General features: G+C 42.9%; 1 protein-coding gene across 9 annotated transcripts in view; it reads left to right on the forward strand.

Moving 5' to 3' along the window:
* PISD (phosphatidylserine decarboxylase) overlaps positions 1-19,184 on the forward strand; it is a 40,261-nt gene that overhangs the window by 13,060 nt on the left and 8,017 nt on the right. For 4 of the 9 annotated variants that reach the window (XM_034790841.1, XM_034790844.1, XM_034790842.1 and 1 more), the window contains one exon: positions 2,228-2,403. In XM_034790841.1, the coding sequence (XP_034646732.1) occupies positions 2,228-2,403 (176 nt within the window). Of the gene's footprint in view, positions 1-2,227; positions 2,404-8,478; positions 8,708-8,760; positions 9,763-14,406; positions 14,826-17,359; positions 17,526-19,184 lie in introns of those variants that run through there. The other 5 variants (XM_034790846.1, XM_034790850.1, XM_034790848.1 and 2 more) reach the window with 5 other exon arrangements.

A 19,184-nucleotide genomic window follows, 5' to 3' on the forward strand; every position in this document is an offset into this window, starting at 1 on the left:
CATACGACCCTCCCCAGCAGTATGTTTCAGGTGCCTGGGGCAGCCAGCAGAGAGGTAAATCACTGTGGAGCAGGGGGCAGGACTGGGGAAGATCCGGCTGGTGGCTCCTACCCTTCGCCAGGCTCAGCTGCTAGTCCTGGCTGGGCTGGGAAGGATGGGACTTCCTCTTCCCCTGCACGGCATCTAGGGCTGTGTCAGACCCACCCCCATTTTTCTCCCCCAGTTGTAGCTCTGCAAACTCCCACCACCACCACGCTTCCTGCACCTATCTCTCCTCAGCTGTGGAGGTGGGGGATCACTGTACAGGGAGCTGCTCCCCCATCCACCCAACCCCTGTGCATCCAGACCCCCTTATACCCAGCCTATCCCGCCAAGCCTCAGCCCCTGCACCCAGAACCCCCCCTGACAAGCCCCACTCTCCTTGCACCTGGACTACCCTGACCAACCACCTGGATCCCCACCCCACTGAGCCTCACTCCCCCAGCATCTGGAATCCCCCCACTGAGGCCCCCAGACCCCCCTGCCGAGCTCTATCCCCAGACACACACAGACCTCTTCCCCCCTGCTGACCCCCAACCACCTTCACCTGGACCCCACTGCACAGTTCCATTACCATGGCACCCAGAATCCCCTAACAAGTCCCTGTGCATCCAATCCCCCTGCACCCAGGTCCCCCACTGAGCCACGTGTACCCAGATTGCCCCACACAGAGCCCTCTTAACCCACACCTGGATTCCCCCACACTAAGCCACTCCACACTTTGATCCTGCCTTGCTGAGCCTGCCTGTCCATACCTGGTGCACCTGGCATGGAGGGGCAGGGCCTTGGGGTGTTTCTGGGGCAGGCCCAGTCCTTGTGCTATGTCAGGGTTGGGTGCAGCCTCGCCTGCTGAGTCCGTGTCCCGGGTTGGGTGGGTGCTGCACAGTGATCTCCCACCTTTGTGCAGCTAGTGACCCGTGCTCCCCAATGCCATGCTGGAGTCTCTACATTTATTTGACAAATAAAATTTGCAGACTTTTAAAATATTGTGTGTAGAATTTTTAAATTTTTCGCACAGACTGCCCTCAGGAGTAATTACAGTAATGCATATATCAAATGGAGGGAGAAATAGATGAGAAAGATTGGAAAGAGCATTTAAATGTGGAGTAACATAAGAGAACATTTAAAAAACCAAAGAAACAAAAACCCTCCATAACCACTGCAGTTTGTTAAACGCTTCCATCCTGCACACTCTGGGAGCAGCACGTTGAACAACTATGTTCCTTATTAGTGGTGAGTATCCCTGTCTGTCACAAGGGAGATTGGGGTTCAATTCACCAATGGGGAGGCTGCCCTTGGAGGTCAGACTAGATTATCTAAGGGTCCCCTTTGTTCTAAAGTCTATGAAATTACAGCCTTACTTAAATGTGTTTGATGCTAGCTACAAGGTGCCGGTGCAGCTTCCCTGAGCAGTGTTGACAGGATTGTATCGCTGAGAACTGTGCTAACCAAATAGTATTATAGATCCCCACTTCCTAGTGGGAGGGGTATAATACAGTTTGATACCATCCCTGTCTGCTTTGGAGAGGGAAATTGTGTAAGCAGTAACCATATTTAAATATTTTTGTAGTTAGAACAGTTAAGCTTCTGGTGTGGAAAGAGCCTTCATCTTTACATTTCTGCTAGAATTCAAGTGTACTTCCTATCTTTTAAGATATTTGCTGGAAATGGGGTCAGGTGACATTTACCACTCCAGTGGATATTTAAAATCCAGGGAGGAATTCTGGATATGATCTTTTGGTTTTGGTCAGTGTCATGCCAGCGTCAGCTTTCAGCTAACTTCTCGTGATTTGTCTGTTTAAAGTTTGTACTGGAAATATTGTCAGCTCCTTTCCTCATGCATCAATAATAGGAGCTATTTACATCAGGCCCCAGCCAAACAATCTGAGAAAACAAGATTTTCATGATTTCCAGAGTGTCTTCTGATATGGTGGTTGGGGAAGAGCGATACTTTTAAATCACAAGTCATGCTTTCAGGAAGTGGCTCCTGATGGCGCAGGTCAGCAGTGACCCATCTTTATGTGTGTGCATCTTCAGTAACAGGACCTTGTATGCATCTTGTGTGTCAGTGGGACATGACTGCATGCATCTATAACATTCTCAGTATCTGATCTGACCTTCCTCCCTTATAACTTCATCTTTACTCTGTAGCTGTCCTGTTTCCTAAAGATCTGCCTCTTCTTGTTAGACAGGAGAAAGCTTCACGCTGCACTGGTAGTGCGAACATTCCGACTGCGCCCCTTCCACTTTCTGTTGGCCACAGGTGGGGGATATGCAGGATACAGACAATATGAAAAGTACAAGGAGGAGCAGCTGGAGAAAATGGGCATTGAGATACCAATCAAGCTTGCAAGCGAATGGGAGGTAAGATATTTGTGATGGGTTTGTACCACATGCCCCATTTTGCTACATGCTTTTCTGCTTCCTTTCAACAAGGGGAAAACTGGATTGTGTTCTGTTATCCGAACCGACAGAAGACATAAAGCGCTTTTCTTCACCTCCCAGTCCTGCTTGCCAAAGCCAATGTAATGACATGTTAAGAACTGTAGGTGTCTCTCACTTCTTAGTACAGCCAACACATTTCTTCTACCAATTGCTGTAACAGATGCAGCTTGGACAGTTTAAGTCAGTTTCTTTTTTACTTGTATTTTAGTGATAGAATTTAAAGATGATTGACTGGCATAAAGCATAAGGCATGGGGTTTGCAGCGATTCTAAAGGAACTTCAGTTCTTGTGCTCAGTAGAAGAAATGTTCTCATGTCCCAGCCTTGGAGTACTCTTAGAATGGTAGAGAGTTGGTAGCATATCTGAAGATTTAATGCACTTTCAAAATTTGCTAACTGTTGAGTATTGAAATGGAATCTAGCATAAAAGCCACATAAAGCCATCCCCTGCTCATTTTTTATTAAAGCAGGAAATACAGTCAGTATATATGTTACAGTAGTGGCATTCTGCAGTTACATATATGAGCATTGAAAAGCATTTTGTGATGAGTTTATTATCCTGGTTGATAACAAGTGTGTCAATAACAAGCATATGGAGGAGATTGCTCTGTCTAACCCCTAAACATAGGAGTGGGAATCAGGAATTACTGGTTGTGTTCTCAGTGCTGCCACTGAGTTGCAGCATGATCTTTGGCAAGTCACATAATCTCTCTATGCATTCATTTCTTCCTCTGTGAAAGTGTGGGTAATTCTTGTTTGTCTCACAAGACAGTTGAGGCTGAATTAATATTTGTGAAAAGCTTTGAGATCCTTGGATAGGGAATGTACCATGCAAATGTGACTACTATTCAGAATTAGTATGAAGGCAATTCTTATCTAGATCCCTTGTGAACACCTGCTGAGAACTATTTCCCACAGAACAATATTATCTTAATCTCTAATGATTCTAGCTCATCCACACCGTTAAGGAGAGCTTGTCCCTTCAAAGGTGGTGCTTTCTCTACTCTAGTGATTGTAGATCTTTAGTGTTGTCACTTTGTCTTTAAGTTGTCGTGAAACTGAAGTAGGAATATCAGGTGCATGGACGTGTTCTGTAGTACCCTAAATGACCCATTTAAAAAAAAAAACAGAAAAATTACATAACCCCATATCATGTACAGAACATTAAATACATTATACAGTTCCACATTGACCAAACAGTTTATAATATATATGTTAGGTTTCTTTTGTTGAAAAACATACAGGCAGCTAGTTACAAACTACTTTATTCACCCCACCCCGTTTTCTGTTTTTGAGTAAATTTGGCATTTCTGAAAATGAGGGACTGATGCTAGTGCAGGACATGCTCCTCTGCCTCAATCTGACCTGTAGCATCCTTCTGTTCCTCTTCCATTTCTGAGTCTTGGTCAGTTGTGTTTTGGGCATATGTATATTAGGGACTAGACTGAAATCCCTAAACGGACTTTTACTTGGGACCCAAATTGGATTTGATCTGAAGAGTCCAGATGTGAACAGTTTGGACTGTAACAGTTTGTGAGGAATTTATCTGCGATCTATCCTCCATGCTTCCCTTTCCCAACCTGCTTCAGCTTATTTAAAATAGGGTTAGTAAAATATTTTGTGGCTTTATGTACCATAAATGGGACTTGTAAGTTTCTGGGGAGTAGTCGTATTTAAAAGGACCCTAAAGTATTTTAAAAATTAAAAAAATTTAATTTTTTAATTTAGTAGTTAGAAAATTTTTTTTCATTGTTGAGAAACCCATTGGAAGTGTGAAATTGGAATATTTCCTTACCCAACTATTTTTATTCCACAGTGTTAATACCCTGGCTTGGGTTTTTTGGGATTGCTGTTAAGTTCTGAGCTGCAAGCATAGATTTAGCTTTAGACAAGACTAGTACTGAAGGATTTATTTGTGTAGGGGGGAATCGCATAAAGAATTTCAAACATTTAAGCAGGATTCCAGGTGAGCAGGTACACACACAGCACACTGACAGGTTTTCCCACTGCCTTTCTGGTACCTACTTTGTTGGCTTACGCTCCATTGTATGTTTTCATGGAGTGAAGAGGGGAAGGCTGCCAAATGGGAAATACCTGGGAAAAAAAAGAGAGAATTTTCAGACTTCAAAGAGGGTGTTACAAACAATGAAGGGTTTAAACAAAATAATAGCTGTATTGTACCTTTCACTGGAAACTGGAGCATCTATTTTTGCTGACTTGTGGTTTTGCATTATTTCCCTTCTGTGCATTTTTGGCATCCCTGGAAGCAAACTTGGCAAGGGAGAGAAGAGGGTTATCTCCTTGTTTATAAGACCAGGGGATGAACCTGCAGACAGCTTATAGAGAGAGAAAACATGGATATGAGAGGCATCTGAAACGCTGCAGTACTGGACTGGGGAAGAAGCTGCTGTGCATACCCCTAACTTATGAACAGTGTTGGTTTTCTGCTGCAATTTCCTGATTCCACAGGTCCTGGGTTGTGTGTGTATGTTTGAAGAGACATAAGTCAGACTATCTTACGTTGTGTTCTTCGACCTGACAATTCCATATAGAAAGAGATTCACTTCTGCAGGAAAGGAAGCTAGAGACGTAATATATTCAGGGAGTCTCTCCCTATTCTAGGTCAACTTATTGTGGTGTCTGTGGTCTCCGAGGTGACCCATACACTATTTTGACACAGGGTCAGCTGTCCAGGGCCAGTGAGTGTAGGGGTAAAATCTAATCTCTCTGTACATATATGGCCCCCATCACCATATGTCTGCCCCTCCCAAGTATCTAAAAATAGTTCCTCTTTGTAGTGTGGTCCAAGGACTAACAAAAGCAGCTCATAAAAGGGGCACCATGAAGAATAAAACTCCTATTTAAAATGCTGGACGTATATGTTTTTCAATTAAAAAAATATATATATATTACTGGCACAAAAGCAAGTCCCAATTATTTTTATCACAAATATAACACCATATGTTTAAATGCTTTGTGGTCCTGACTATAGATATAAACATACAGGAGAATAAATATGTAGCTTAATGCTAAACACTGACACCAGTATGTGTTGACACCCAATTCTAGTCACAATATTGTGATAGTCATGATATAAATAATAAAAATAGATTCAAACAATTGTCTAATTTCAAGTATTACAATAGTTACTTTAAATACAATTATTTTTATCCTCCTTCAATATATGGGTTTCCACTGAGGAAGATTCATCTGATGACTTAACATTATTAGCTTTTTTGCTGTGTATAAGATGAATCCATTGATCAAGGTAAAAAATAAATACCTTCCTAAAATCCTAGCGTTTGCTAGGGTGTCACATTTTGAATACTACATCTGGTTGTTTTAATTCTTGTACCTAAAGACTTAAATCTTCTCCTGAAGTGAAGTGTTTTGGGTGATAACTGGCAAAACGCTTATTATTTGTGCTAGGTTCGGTGAAAACAGACAGGTAGATTTGGTCCCTTGTGAAAGAGCTTGGTTTTTAATTCTGTTTAGCAAAGTGTGTAGATTCATGCACAATCAGAAATAAATTTGAAAATAAGCAATAACTTGTGCCTCAATAATTATTCCTACTTGAATTCTTTTAGTATGTAACTATATATAATATATCAATATTGATTCATCTTAATCAACAAAAAAATAGAGTTGGAATATCAAAGAATGAAACTGGATAGAAGCAATTTCTTCTCTCTTCCTCAAGTATATTTTTAAAACTTTCATACAGGATGTATGATTAATATTTGTCACTAAACAAAGGCTTAAATATTGTTTTCAAGGGTTTGTTGTCTTCTCATGATTTTCCTTCATCAAAGCATTAAATCAGTCCTGAGTGGAAGAGCTGTATGCCTCATGTAGTTTCTTTAAAACTGAAATTTTACGTGTATCATTTGTTTTTTCACCACTGATGCTGCACATCATTGAAACTAAGACAGTCATTTTCAGTAACTGGTTCTCATGCACTGGCACAGTACTGGTTTGTTTGAGGATATCACTGCAGTAAAGTTAATGCTATTTTTCAGTGAATTTTATTTAAATATGCTATTTTTCAGTGAATTTTAAAAATCATGAAAATATTATTACAGGAGAACAGGGAACACTTGGTTTCTGGCTTGGACCTTTCTTTATAACTTTCCTGGAGACATTATGTGGCTTATAGCTTGAACTGATTAATTTATTAGTATGTCTCTTGCTGTGATTACTAAAAGGGATTAGCTTTCATTTAATTAGATGAGGCAAAGCAGAGAGCTCTGAATGAAAGAGGTAGATATTTATCATATAGGTAGAAGAAGGAATTTGAGGCAGTAAGCGCAAATCTATCTGGGAACATTTCCTGGCCAAGGCCTCTGTGTGCCTAGTATCCTGGATATATAGTATCCAGGAGCGATTCCACCCACTTCCTTCTCTGTTGATACTGTGGCATTGTTGATATACAGATAGCATAATTTACACAGGGAAACCTTGGCCAAAGAGTGAGTTTGGATAAACAGTGTGACAAGATGAGTAGAGTTTAAATAGAGGGCAGTTCCTTACTGCTGTCCTTTATTTGCTTCCACAGTTCTTATCTAATTTGTTTTGCAATACTATTTTTTGTGTAATGGTGGCTGTCATAGTATGAGTGGCAAAAACCAAGTAAAGATACAGCTTTAGAGAGAACTCAGTGAACCTTAGGAGGTGGCACTTGTTTATAGTGACATCTGATATTGTATGTGGCAAATAACAGGGTGAAAACCATCTCTTCTAGGGGGGAAGCTTAATATCACAGGCCAAGACTTTAAAAAATAGAAGCCTAAAGTTAGGTCCCTAAATTCACGTTTAGGGATCTGTTTGGTGCTCACCACTTTTGCAAATCAATGTTTCCTACTGAGGTGGATGGGTAGCACAGGGATAGTTCTATAGTGCTGCTTGTGGACAAGTGAGGCAGCGTTACTCAGTACCATTTTAGTAAGGCAGCACGTGGTGTAGTAGTAATAGTATGTTCTGTGATGGGAGATCCTGAATCATAGACCAGGATATCCCAAGAAAGAATCCATGAAAAATCCTCCACCTGTGCAACTCCATACCCTGGCTCTTCTGCCTGTGAAGAGTGAAATCCTATCCCTAGACCAGATGGCCTGTTATGTGTCATACTTTCTCCTCTGTTTTTTCTGATACCTGAGTGCTGTATGGACATAGGTCTAATTATACAAAAGAAATTTGATTTCATGTAGCATTGATCAGAAAAATTCAAAAAGGTTCAAATTTCAACGGGGGAGAGAGGGAACAGTGGGGTGGGGTGGCAAAAGTTTTGCCTGCAATTTCCCCTACATTTTTCAGCTAGCCTAAGATGATGTAGAGTTCAGTGTCGCGTTCAAACTGTGTTTTCAGATGGATAGTTTTTGCTACAGCGTCTCTTCCGTTACACAAGACACCTTCCGTTGAAATGTGTGTAACTGGGACTATTGCGCAATCTATCGGAATGTTCTGAAGGGTTTTATAAAACTGTATGTACTCTTTGGCTGGGAACATGTACATCGGCATTTCTGGTAACATGTCAAGAAGCAGCAACAGAAAATCTAAACTGGATCATTTTACGTACATGCTCTCTGCTATCCAACTGGTATCAAATATTATCCCTGGTCTGGAGAATTGCTCTGTAGTGAACTGGTGCTTTGTCCAGTATAATTTTTAAATTTCCCAAGTAATATGGTTGTTTGGGAGACTGTTCCATGATCAACAGACATGACTGTCAGAAACTTTCCCTGGTATTCACCCTAAACTGTCTTAATATGTTTTCAGTTGGCGATTTGTTAATGGAGGCCTGGATACTATTTCCCAGGCCCCTGATATGAGTCTCCTGTTTTGTAAATGCACTGCTGGGAAGCCATCTGGGGAACTGAGAGACTATGTTGTCATGCAATCTTATCCCCCTCCTTTTTAGTTTCCTTTCATTTTTTTTCTGCCTTGTCTCCTCCTCTTAAAGGGGAAAAAGAGAGCCGGGGCTTTGTGGGAATGCAGATGCTTTTGATGATATTGAGACGTCCTTAACAGTTCCCACCGTGGAGTCTGAATGACTGAAACATGAGCTGGACAGGAGGACCAGCTGCATCGTGCTGCTTTCTTAAAGCAAAGAGCAGCTCGATCAGATCCAGTAGACAGACTGCGAGCCAGCCAGCCACTGGGGATCTGAGAAGTTATTCTCCTGGAGTGTTTTAGAGGCTTATTTTGGCCAACAGCAACAGCTGCAGGTGAAATACATATACCTACTGTGTGGAAGGGAAATAATTTGTTGCTATATTATAGTAAAATGTATTTTTTTCTGCTGAGGGGTGTTCACATTTACCGAATTTAGGGTATAAACTGTTAGAAACTGTATAAAGGTGAGAGATGATTGTTTTGTGGCTTGTTTGACATGAGAAGAGGATTACAGCTCAGAAATCCTGATGAACTAACTGAATGTTTTTTGCAATGTCTGTGGGTAGTTTTAAGGGTATAGAAAGATGCATAGGCAGTTGGGTTAATACTTTCTTTCTATTCAGGGCGGGTGTGTGGGTAACGAACACAGATCGTTTTAAATTTAACCCCCTCTCTTCTTTCTGTGCCTTTCAGCATGCATAGACACAGCTTCCTTTGTCTAGCAGGGTGCTGGGTTGGTCAGATTCAGTGTCAGGCCAGAGGGCTGGGATTTAGTATTATTCAAGGACGTAGTGACTGCTGGGTGCAGGGTGATCGTGATTGGGGTCTGGTGGCCTGTTGGGTTTAGTGGTGGTCTCACAGAATCATTCTGCTCTCCACAGAAAGCTATCCAGCTGAAAACAAAACTATCTTAAGTTCTTGCTGAGCTTGTTCTGTTGAAGAGAGTAATAGTAAATAAACTCCACAGCATGTAGCTCCACAGTACAGCAGACTCCTACTTAAATGTAGTGGGTACATCCAACTTCATGGCAAGGAAACAGAAGAAGTAGTTTAGAACCGGAAGGTCACAATCAGCTGATCTTGGAAACAGGACCATGGTTTGGGGCTAATAGGATGGGCGTGGACACATCAGTGCATATGATTTCTGCAGGGAATGGATTAGGGTTTTTTTTCTCCCTCTTGCTGCACCAGTCTTCTGTGCATTTGTCAGGAACACTTATGTGGGTTACATTCCATTGTTTTGTTCACTTGTCTTAGAAAACCCAAACAAAAAAGCCAGGTCAGTGTCACATTTCAGTAGATTAAAAACAAGAAGTCTGTGAAGGAACTGAAACAAGCTTCATTCAGAGTCAGCCTCTGCAGCTTCCAGGCGTGCGGTACAACCAAGGTAAGCACTTTTAGACTTCCAAAGACCACCAATTCTTAGTCACTGTTTTCTTGGGTTTTCAGGCCAAATGAAAAAGGAATTGGTGTGTTAGAAATCTGAGTTCTGCTGATCTGAGGAACCAACTCTTACAGAGTTAATAGTCCCTTTTTAAAAATAGCCCCAGTCTGAAGTATTTGTTCAGTTAGGTTTGTATGTAGGTTTCTGAATTGTATGTGAGGCCTCACAGCTTCTTTGTTCAGTTTCCAACTCAGGATTCTAGAGCGCTTAACAGAGCTTTCCTTTTTAGTAGGAAGGTCTAAAGCAACCATTCCTCCTCACCCTCCATATGCTTCCATTTTAGATGTCTGTATCCTAGAAGGGAATTGGCTTTCTGAACGTCTTGTGGGAAAGGCATTTTATCAGATAGCATATGAAATTAAATGTGTATAGAACCATAGATATGACTATATTACAAAATACTTAGAGTGCATGTACATGTTGCTTTATGAAAGTAGATAAGACATGTTTCCTTGCCCCAGAGAAGAGATCAAGGATTGTTTACCAAAAACTTTGTGCAGTCTTTAGAGCTGAATAAACAAATGTTTTAATGGCCATTCTGAAAAGCTGATTTATTTCCGTTTGTTGAGAAGTACAGCTATCCATTTAAAGGAAGCTAATTACACAAACCTTTCTCTGAGTAGGGGGAATTACAGGAAGCCTGTTTGAGATAAAAAATGGGCAAAGAATCCTCGAAACTAGAGATGGAAAAAAGACCTGCTGTATCAGGGCATCTGGTACATTTCGCAGTCAGTGCCTAGACACTCACAAAGAGAGTTAAGGTTTACATAGGTGCCAGCAGGAATCTGGGGAGTGAAATATACAGCATTAAAAATCATGTGACTTCTACAACAGCCAATCCACGGTCGTTTCCCTAATGTCCAAAAGCACTTTTTTGTTATGCTCTTAGAATAGCAGGATCTCCTGATTGATTGGCTGTTGCGGAAGCTATTGTTTCTCCTGCTGGATTTCTGCAGAATAATAAGTTGGTGAGGAAGGAAGAGAGATGATACTTTTTTGTACATATAAGTTTAAACAGAAGATATTGACTATGGTCAGGGGAAAGGAATTAAACTATTGATGATAAACTAATATTGTCACTATCAGCGGATCTCCTCTGTATAATAGTGTGATGTGGGTCTCAGAATACCCCTATCTTTGCTGCTTGATACTTTCTTTTGTTCCACTTTTATGGCTTATGCTTAACCATACAGCTTTCCCCAGCAGTATGTGTTAAGTTATACCATCTATTTTAAATGGCCATACTGTTAACATGTGAAGAAAGTGGGGAGGGAGAAGCTTCTAGCATCCAGACTGGATGATTCTAAACCCAGCCCCGCATGCTCATGTCGTTTCAGTTTAATGTACAGTTGTGTGTTTTAATCCAGTCTCTGATTCCTGTAAATCCCCAGGCTTAGTGATTTTGGAGTCCTGAGGGAAGGGCTTGGAGAAATAATAAGAAGACAAGTAATTAAACGGGGTCACTGGATATGATGCTTATATGAACTGATGGAGCAGAGTGGAGTTGCATAGCTTGACAGATTAGCTGTTGTTAGATAATTCTCCTCAGGGGATTTATAGTGCAGATGGTCATTACTTCCTTTATTCACTTAATATGCATTCTGGATGAGTTCAAGGAGGTAGGAGTGGTTTGGGGCTGAAGCCCCAGACTCCCCATAGAGAAGAGTTAGAGAACTCTGAGGTCCATCAGTGAAGCTAGTAAGAGGGGCTTTGCAGCACTGTCCTGAGATTTGAGAAGAAGTCCAGGTGTAAATCCGTCACATTCATCCCTCAGCAGAGAGACAGGGATTCAGTAATTGATGCCCAGTCTCAGTTGGGCCAGTCCCTTCCTTCGCCCTTCCTCAGAACACTTGGGCTGAGGGTAGGGTTGGCATGGTCCAGGATCCCGTCATTTCCCCTTTCTTCCATTGCAGGTATCTTTAAATTCCGAGCAGCCAAACCCTACTGTATCCTTAATCCCTCCTGTGCAGTAGCTGCTGGCATGGCAACTCGCCATGTGTGTTTGTATGTCAGTATTTCACCAGGTCTCAGCCAAGAGGAGGGGCAGGCTCTCATCCATGGGTAATAGTCCGGTATTTGCGTCTTGGTGAGTGTAATGGGGTCAGTAGGACGAAAGATAAGAGAAATGTAAGGCTTCTTACTTATAGGAGATGAGTTTTGTGTAGCCATGGAGAAGTATGGCTTTATATAGCACTGAAATCCATCTCTCTCCCTGGGAACTTCACCTAGGAAGGTGAGTCTGTCATGACATGGTTTTTGCCCCAAAGGGGGTAGCCCTCACCACATGTTCCCTTTCCATGAACTTTATCTGAATTTACAGTAGTATCAACATTAAACAATGGAATTATATTTTCAATGTTCATTCACTTCTGGGGTGCAGGTTGGCTGTTCAATTCACTCCACTCCTTTGTAAAATCTTGGGGAAATAAACCCCCGCCGCCTTGATCTAGGATGTGGTAAGTTCTTTGAAAGGAGAGAGCTAATTGGGCTGTTTCCATTGAAATAGACTGTGCTGAAATGTGTATTTACCTCACATACTTTTGAAGGAAGAGTGGACTAAATGGTGAGTGCAGATGAAATTTGTTTGCTCTGGCCTTTCCCTCATCCATGGTAAATGTGAAGTGGGGGTGGGGTCCTTTGGAGAACAAGATGAAAATCACAACAAAGAGGAAAACCCTGTGCAGGCTCCTTGTGTGTAGGAGCCCCTGCATGTCTGGAATGTGAGGAGGAGGAGAAAAAGTTTGTTAGACAGCAGTGTTCGTCTCCTGGCCTTTCTGTACCAGTACTGTATTTTTTCCCTTGTCACAGATTCTGGAACTTACATGCATGCTGAGCATTCTTGTGATCTTGGTGGTGAAAATGATTTCCACTTTGGTCTGATTAAGTGTTTTTAAAGGGACACTGTTGATTTAAATCACACTTCTGTTGAAAATTTGCACCTTTTGTTATTGCTAGCAACTCCTAATATTCCTGTCTGTGACAGAGAGGAAAGGTTTCGGCTATTTTTCCAGATTTTTCTTTGTGAATTTTGACACTTTCCCTGTATATAGTCAGTTTCCCCTTTTCATCTGGGTATTTCACATAGCAGCAGAAGAGAGAGAGAAGCATTGTAAAACATAGGACAGCATGATTATAAAACCACAAAAGCTGGCAGGGGATTACAGGAGGAGAAAAGGGGTAGGTGTAGTGCCTGGAATTACTTTTAACTCTTTTTAAAACTAATAAGATTGTAATTTACTAGTGTCCCTTTAATATACAGTTGCAAAAAATCAGTCTATACCTGAATCTTGTAACAGATCTGTGATAAAGAATTTGTCTCCAATATGTTTCTATTAAATGAATTTCCTCCTGAAAGATTCTCTCGGGCTGGCACTAAATGTGGTTCCAAATGTTGCCTCTCCCTCCTGTTTTCTCTTTTCCCCCTCAGCATAATATATAACCTCCTATCCAACCTTGGGTTAATGCAGCAAAGTCCTTACTGACTCACTCCACATCACTTGTGGCACTAGTAGGGTGGGCATGCTTTGGAGATACTAAACTGCTGTCTAGCTTAGTTTTGACTTAAAACATTAGTGTTTAACCATTTTGCTTAAATATTGAACCATAAAATATTTCTGGTGTTGGACTTGACACAGAAGTCAGGTGTAAGCTCAGTTCTGATCTCTGCCTCTGGGTTCCTGTTGCTGCCAGTTTCCCTCATTAGCAATCCAGGGGCAGCCAAGAAACACAGGAATGCCAGTTTTTAGTCAACAGCTTTCAGATATAATTTGCAATATGGAAGAGGACTTCTCACCCTATGAATGTTCCGAAAGCTGTGCCAGACAAAATGGGCATGCAGTCTTCAAGACTGCAAAAATCCCTCTTGCCCCCATGGTACTGGCGGTTTGGCTTCTGAGTTCTGCTGGATGTAAAAATTGTTGGAAGTCCTGCGCACTGTATAAAGCATCTATTGAACTTCTGCAGAGCCTGTTTCTCAAGCTGGCGCTGGAACTTTTGGTTCATTGCAGGGATGTATATCTATAAAGGAACGTTCTTTCCCTTTTTCTGTCTTTGCCTGCTCCCTCGCTGGACAGTGTGGGATGGAAAGGGTGTTCCTGAGATGGGTGTTGGTCTCTAACTGGACTGTATGAGATAGAAAAGATGTTCCCTCCCTTTCCTCTCCTCTGTTCCCAGGCTGGATGGTGTGAGAAGGAAAGGGTTTTCTGGCAGAGTGAGTGTTTGCATACACATCTGCTTGCTCAGTAGCCCAGAACTGATCTAGCTGCAGTTACTGCAGTGCAGAATTGAAGCTGTGAGTTATCTCCCTCCTCCTCTTCTCCGCCATCCCTCCTCCTCCTCCCAGCCTCGCATTCAGGCTGGCTCTTGGGATAACTGTGCATGGCCAGCCGGCTGCAATTCTGAGAATAGTGCATTAGTTCTTAGCAGCCTGAGACTGCAGGGTGTTCATTTGGGAGTTGAGCTTCGATGGCAACCTTGGCTAGAGAGGAGCAGGGGCTGCTTGTAGGCAGAGGTTGCTTTTGTCTCGCACAAAGCTGCTTTTGCAGAGGGTTGCTGAAGTGTGACACAATGCCTGTTTGTTTGCAATAGCTGGGAACCTCGTAGCCGAGTTGCAAGTGGGAAAGACAGAGAGGGAAGCCGGAGACAAACCAGCGGGGGAATTAGGAGCTGTGACGTCGTGTCCTCCCTCCTGTGCCGAAGCGAGCAAGGGAAGGGGAGGTAGAGGAAAAAAGAGAGAGACTGAGACTTACGACCGACCGCCATCCTGATGATGTGTCAGTCAAACACCCTGCAGGGACCAGATCTGCACACAGGGAAATGGTGAGATGCTGTAAAGCTTTATCTAACCCTCCTCCCTCTTGCTACAACCTCCGCAAAGTTAAAATTCATGTCCGACGGCTACGTTCAGGGAACAGCGGCAGCTGTGCCGGGGAGCAGCACCCGCAACTGGAGAGTCCAGGCCCAGCTGGCTCTGCCGGGGGCACACCAAATAGGAGAGCCCGTTTCAGGTACTGTTTGGTGTTTTCTGCTTTGCAGGATGGCGACTGAAGGGAGGGTAGATGGGCAGAAGGAGTGACCACCATCTGCAAAGCCTTTGTTTGGCCTAATTACTATAAATCTCTGAATGCACTGAATTGGCAAGGATGGGGTTGCTGCTGTACAACAAGAGAAATGATGAGTTTCCTTTCTCTTCTGGTCCCCTTCTAATCAATGGGAGAGCAAAAAATCTAGAGAGGGAATCCTCTAAAACCAGGCCAAGACAGTGGGAAGGAAGGGGGTTTTAGAGCAAGCTGCCAGGATGCAGCTCTGCAGGGATTGGTTCATGATCGTCTGCAGTGAAGGGAGGGAGAAGGAGATGGGAGGGAAGAGCAGTACCTTGTCCTCCGAAACTCTTGGAGAGGCCATCTCTCTGTCAGGCTCTGAGGCCCTGGCGGATGAGAGGGAGGAGGAGCTGCAGGTGAGTTGTCTCTTATTCCTGTGCTGTGCACTGGTCTTGCCTCAAGCTGTTGAGCCTGCTGTAGCGCTGCTGAGACAATACTTCAGCTACTCAGGCCTTTCTTGCACTCCAGCGCACAGCCATTCTCTGGCCTTGGCGGAAGTAACGTTAGCCTACAGAGTAAATCGGTGAGCCAAAGGCACCATCTTCAGCCCACATGGTGACAGTAGAAGCGTCTCAGGTGATGTTTTAATTTTTGACCCAAGCCCTAAAAAGGGCAAGTTGGCCCTTTCTAGTCTCCCAGCTCCTTTCTCTCTTGGAGAGAACTGTAGAGTGTGTTCCTACAGCTCACTCTTCCAATCTTTTCATCCTGCAAGGGCTGGGAGTGATCTTCAAAATAACTTGTAGCAGGAGCCTTCCCCTTCCAATCAGCATGCACATACAATCATACTCAGCACACTATGTCCCCTCCAAAGATGCCGGGAGAAGAATTGTTCCCCAGCAGTTAGCACAGTGCCAAACAGGCCTGGATGTTTTGTCCTGAGTCGGGTGGATATTAACCTAATGATGAGACACAGGAAGTATTGAGAATGAGAGGGAGACCCCAAGGGAAGAAAGGAATAAGAGAGTTTGCCCAGGGAAGACTCAGACAGCATAAACTGGAGCAATGAGATGTCTCATGGAAACAGGAATGGGGTGTGGAGCTTTTCCATGCTGAGTCACTGGTTCAGTTCTGGCTCAGGCTGGTCATGACCACAAGTCATAGTCTGTCAGCCACCTGATGGCTCTTTATGTGAAATGAGTTTGTTCGTTTGTTCTCAATTCAGGCATCTACTTCACAAAAAAAGCCCACCTAAACACAGTTGCTTAAGAGGCCAAAGTTTGAATGGGCCATAGCTAGTAACTACCCTGCTACCTTAGCAGTTTGTGTGTTTTAGTTCTTGTATCATCTCTCTAAGATTGAGGTGCCCAATAAGGAATGTAAAACCTGAAAGGTGCCTTTTGACCTCAGTGCACACATCCCAAATAGCTAACTCACAAATCCCACTTCTGTTTGTCTCTGAAGTGTTAAATAGCTGGCCAGATGGAACCAACTGCTAGCAGGCCTGCTGCAGGAATACTTCAGTTTGTCCCCAATGGCTTTTGTGATCCTTTGTAGGACAGACACAATACAGTCAGGGGACGGCCAGCTGGGTACTATCTGATGTTGACCGCTTCTGCCTGTTTCTGGGGCTCACCTGAAGAGACCAGGAGGTACAGGCGTGATTCCCTCTTGCTGCTGCTAAAGACAGGCAGGAGAGAGAAGCAAATATATACCCTTCCCTTTCCCTTAGCAGCAGCACATTGTGCTTATGGTACTGCAGCTGTCTCTCCCCCAACAGAATGAGAGCCTAGGATTAGGTCAATTTCATCCTACTGTTGCATGTAGGAATAGCACTGTAGATGGAACTTCTGAAATGCAGGATTTCCATAATGCCAGGCCTTGTTGAAATCCTGGAGCCAGAGACGACATTGCCCTGGGTTTGTGGCTGTTTGTTTCACTGGAATATCATCTGTTCTTTCCTTAGCACTTGCCTAACACTTTTGCCCTAAATAGGGATTTTATTCCTAGAATTCTAGCTTTCAGAGTGCTTTACTGTGCTGATCACTCTAACTCTCCAAGAGCAGGAGAGGGTACAGGCAAATGTTTCCTCTCAAGTAGCTACTTCTTTCAAACACCAAAAGAACAAGTTCCTGGGTTTTCCCCCTTTTGGTGTTCCATAACATATTGTGTATGTTCTAGTGTTAGCTGGCTGGACCAGTTGCAGCCTTGTTTTCACCTTATCTCAGACTTTGTTTAATGCAAAAAGTTTTGCCATTAATTAATTTGCCAGTAGGCATGAGTAATGGAAGTTGTCCTGTGCCGATGAACCCCAGGCCCTGGGCAGCTCATATTCATTTTTGAAGTGGCCTGGTCCTGTATTTTGGGAAAGGTCCAGGTTTGAACCAAAGTCACGGAACAGGGAGTTGCAGAATCACTGACAAGCATTGAACAAACTCTGTCAGGAGCTGGTGTTTCTGAGGCTGAGTTGGCTGACCCTCTTGTGTGTGTGTGTGATCCTACAGGTTGCAATTCCCCCAGCTGGCCCTGAGGCGGAGGTTGGGCCAGCTGAGCTGTATGTCTAGGCCTGCTCTGAAACTCCGTTCTTGGCCTCTGACTATTCTCTATTATCTTCTGCCTTTCGGTGCTCTTAAACCCTTGACCAGAGTGGGATGGAGGCCTATGAGCAGGGTAAGTGTGAGCAGGTCTCTACTTTGTAACAACCCTGTGAGCAAATGTTCTATTATAATGGAGGGAGGCTGGCAGCAGGGGGAGAGACAGACAGCATGGTGCTGATGGCTGATATTAAAGCAGAACTGCAGTGCATACCTTCCTCTACCACAACTGTCTGTTTTTTTCTTTGTGGTGAAGCTTTAGGGATTATGTAATTCTCCTTTCAGAGACAGATGATGAATTTTTAGGAGCACAGAATTTGTGTATGATCCCCTAACAAACAAGGGGAATCAATGGAAACAGCTGCATTCATTCAGACAGTAATACCCACAAATATCAGGGCTAGGGCTAAGGCAGACCAAGCCTCTTCTCCATCCCTTTTCATGGACACATTCATGTAGTCTCTCCTTTGCTGCAATTTTTGTGTGAGAATGGTTGGCTGTTCAATTCCTTCTTGGGTGCCTGGAATCCTGACTGCCCAGAGGATGTACTAATGCAGGCATCCCTGACTCAAACTATGACATTTAGTTTTAGTACATGGACCTGCATGCATCTGATTGCAGTGTGCGAACATCATCTAGACATTGTTACTGCAAATTTATACAAATTTGCCCGCTCTTGAGAGGATGCCATTTCAACAGCTATTGCATTAAACAGAGACTATCAGCTTGAAACCCCATCACTTGCAAAAGTGAAGTATGTATTTTCAGGCGTTGTCTTGCCAATTTTTGCGGTTTTGCAATTACATTTTCTCATATTTATTTATTTATTTATTAATCTATCTCTTCTGTAACTGTGGGAAAACCACACAAATAGGTGAAACTGTTTCTACAGGGATACCATGAAACTGACTCTGTCCAAGGCCTGTCAAATGTGTAAAGTGTAAAGAAAAAACAGAGCAATATTTCTCTCTCATCCTTCTATTGTCATGGTCTAAAGTGTTACCTGTAACAATAGTTGGTTTAAAACGTTTCAGTCTGAAGTAAAATTAATCTGGCAGTCTCTCTTAAATGGTTGGATTTTATTTGTAAGTGTCATCCATAGCACAGTCAAAACTCAGAATCCTGGACTGGTCTGAGTGAAGGTGAGTTGAGTGGAGTATCATCCATTAGCAGGTGAAATAAATTTGCTTAATAGAACAAACAGGCTAAAGGACTAGCTCTCCAGAGGAATCTATTCGTATTTATTGCTACATTCTGCAGGTCCTAACATTGAGGGATACCCATAGAGTAGAGAATAAATAGTGCCTCTTTCTCTAATGAAAGGAGTGAGAGGACCCTTTTACTCACAGAGTTGGAATTAGCCAGCCACCCTGTTCTGCAAACTTTTACCAGAGGTTTGCAGAAAACAGCTTTCTGTGTAAAACTTAGAGGAAGGCTGGAGCCCTCTGAAATATCTTTGGGATTACAACATGCTCTCATGAGCTGTGTGGGTGATACCAAGTACCACAAACAACAGGTGAGTGAATTTTTTGGAATTGCCCAAACACTAAGGCTTGGTGTACACGCAGTTCTTGTACTGATAGTTTTATCATCATTTGCGGTGTGATTTTTTTTTGTTTGTTTCTTTGACCACTATAGTTACACTGGTATAAGCCCTTGTGCAGGCACAGTTATGCCAGTAGAAAGGTGCAATATATGGATATAGTTTATTCGTCTTTATGGTAAGCGACACAGG

The sequence above is a fragment of the Trachemys scripta genome, chromosome 15 (assembly GCF_013100865.1).
Source record: "Trachemys scripta elegans isolate TJP31775 chromosome 15, CAS_Tse_1.0, whole genome shotgun sequence".
In the NCBI taxonomy this organism is placed as follows: domain Eukaryota; kingdom Metazoa; phylum Chordata; order Testudines; family Emydidae; genus Trachemys; species Trachemys scripta.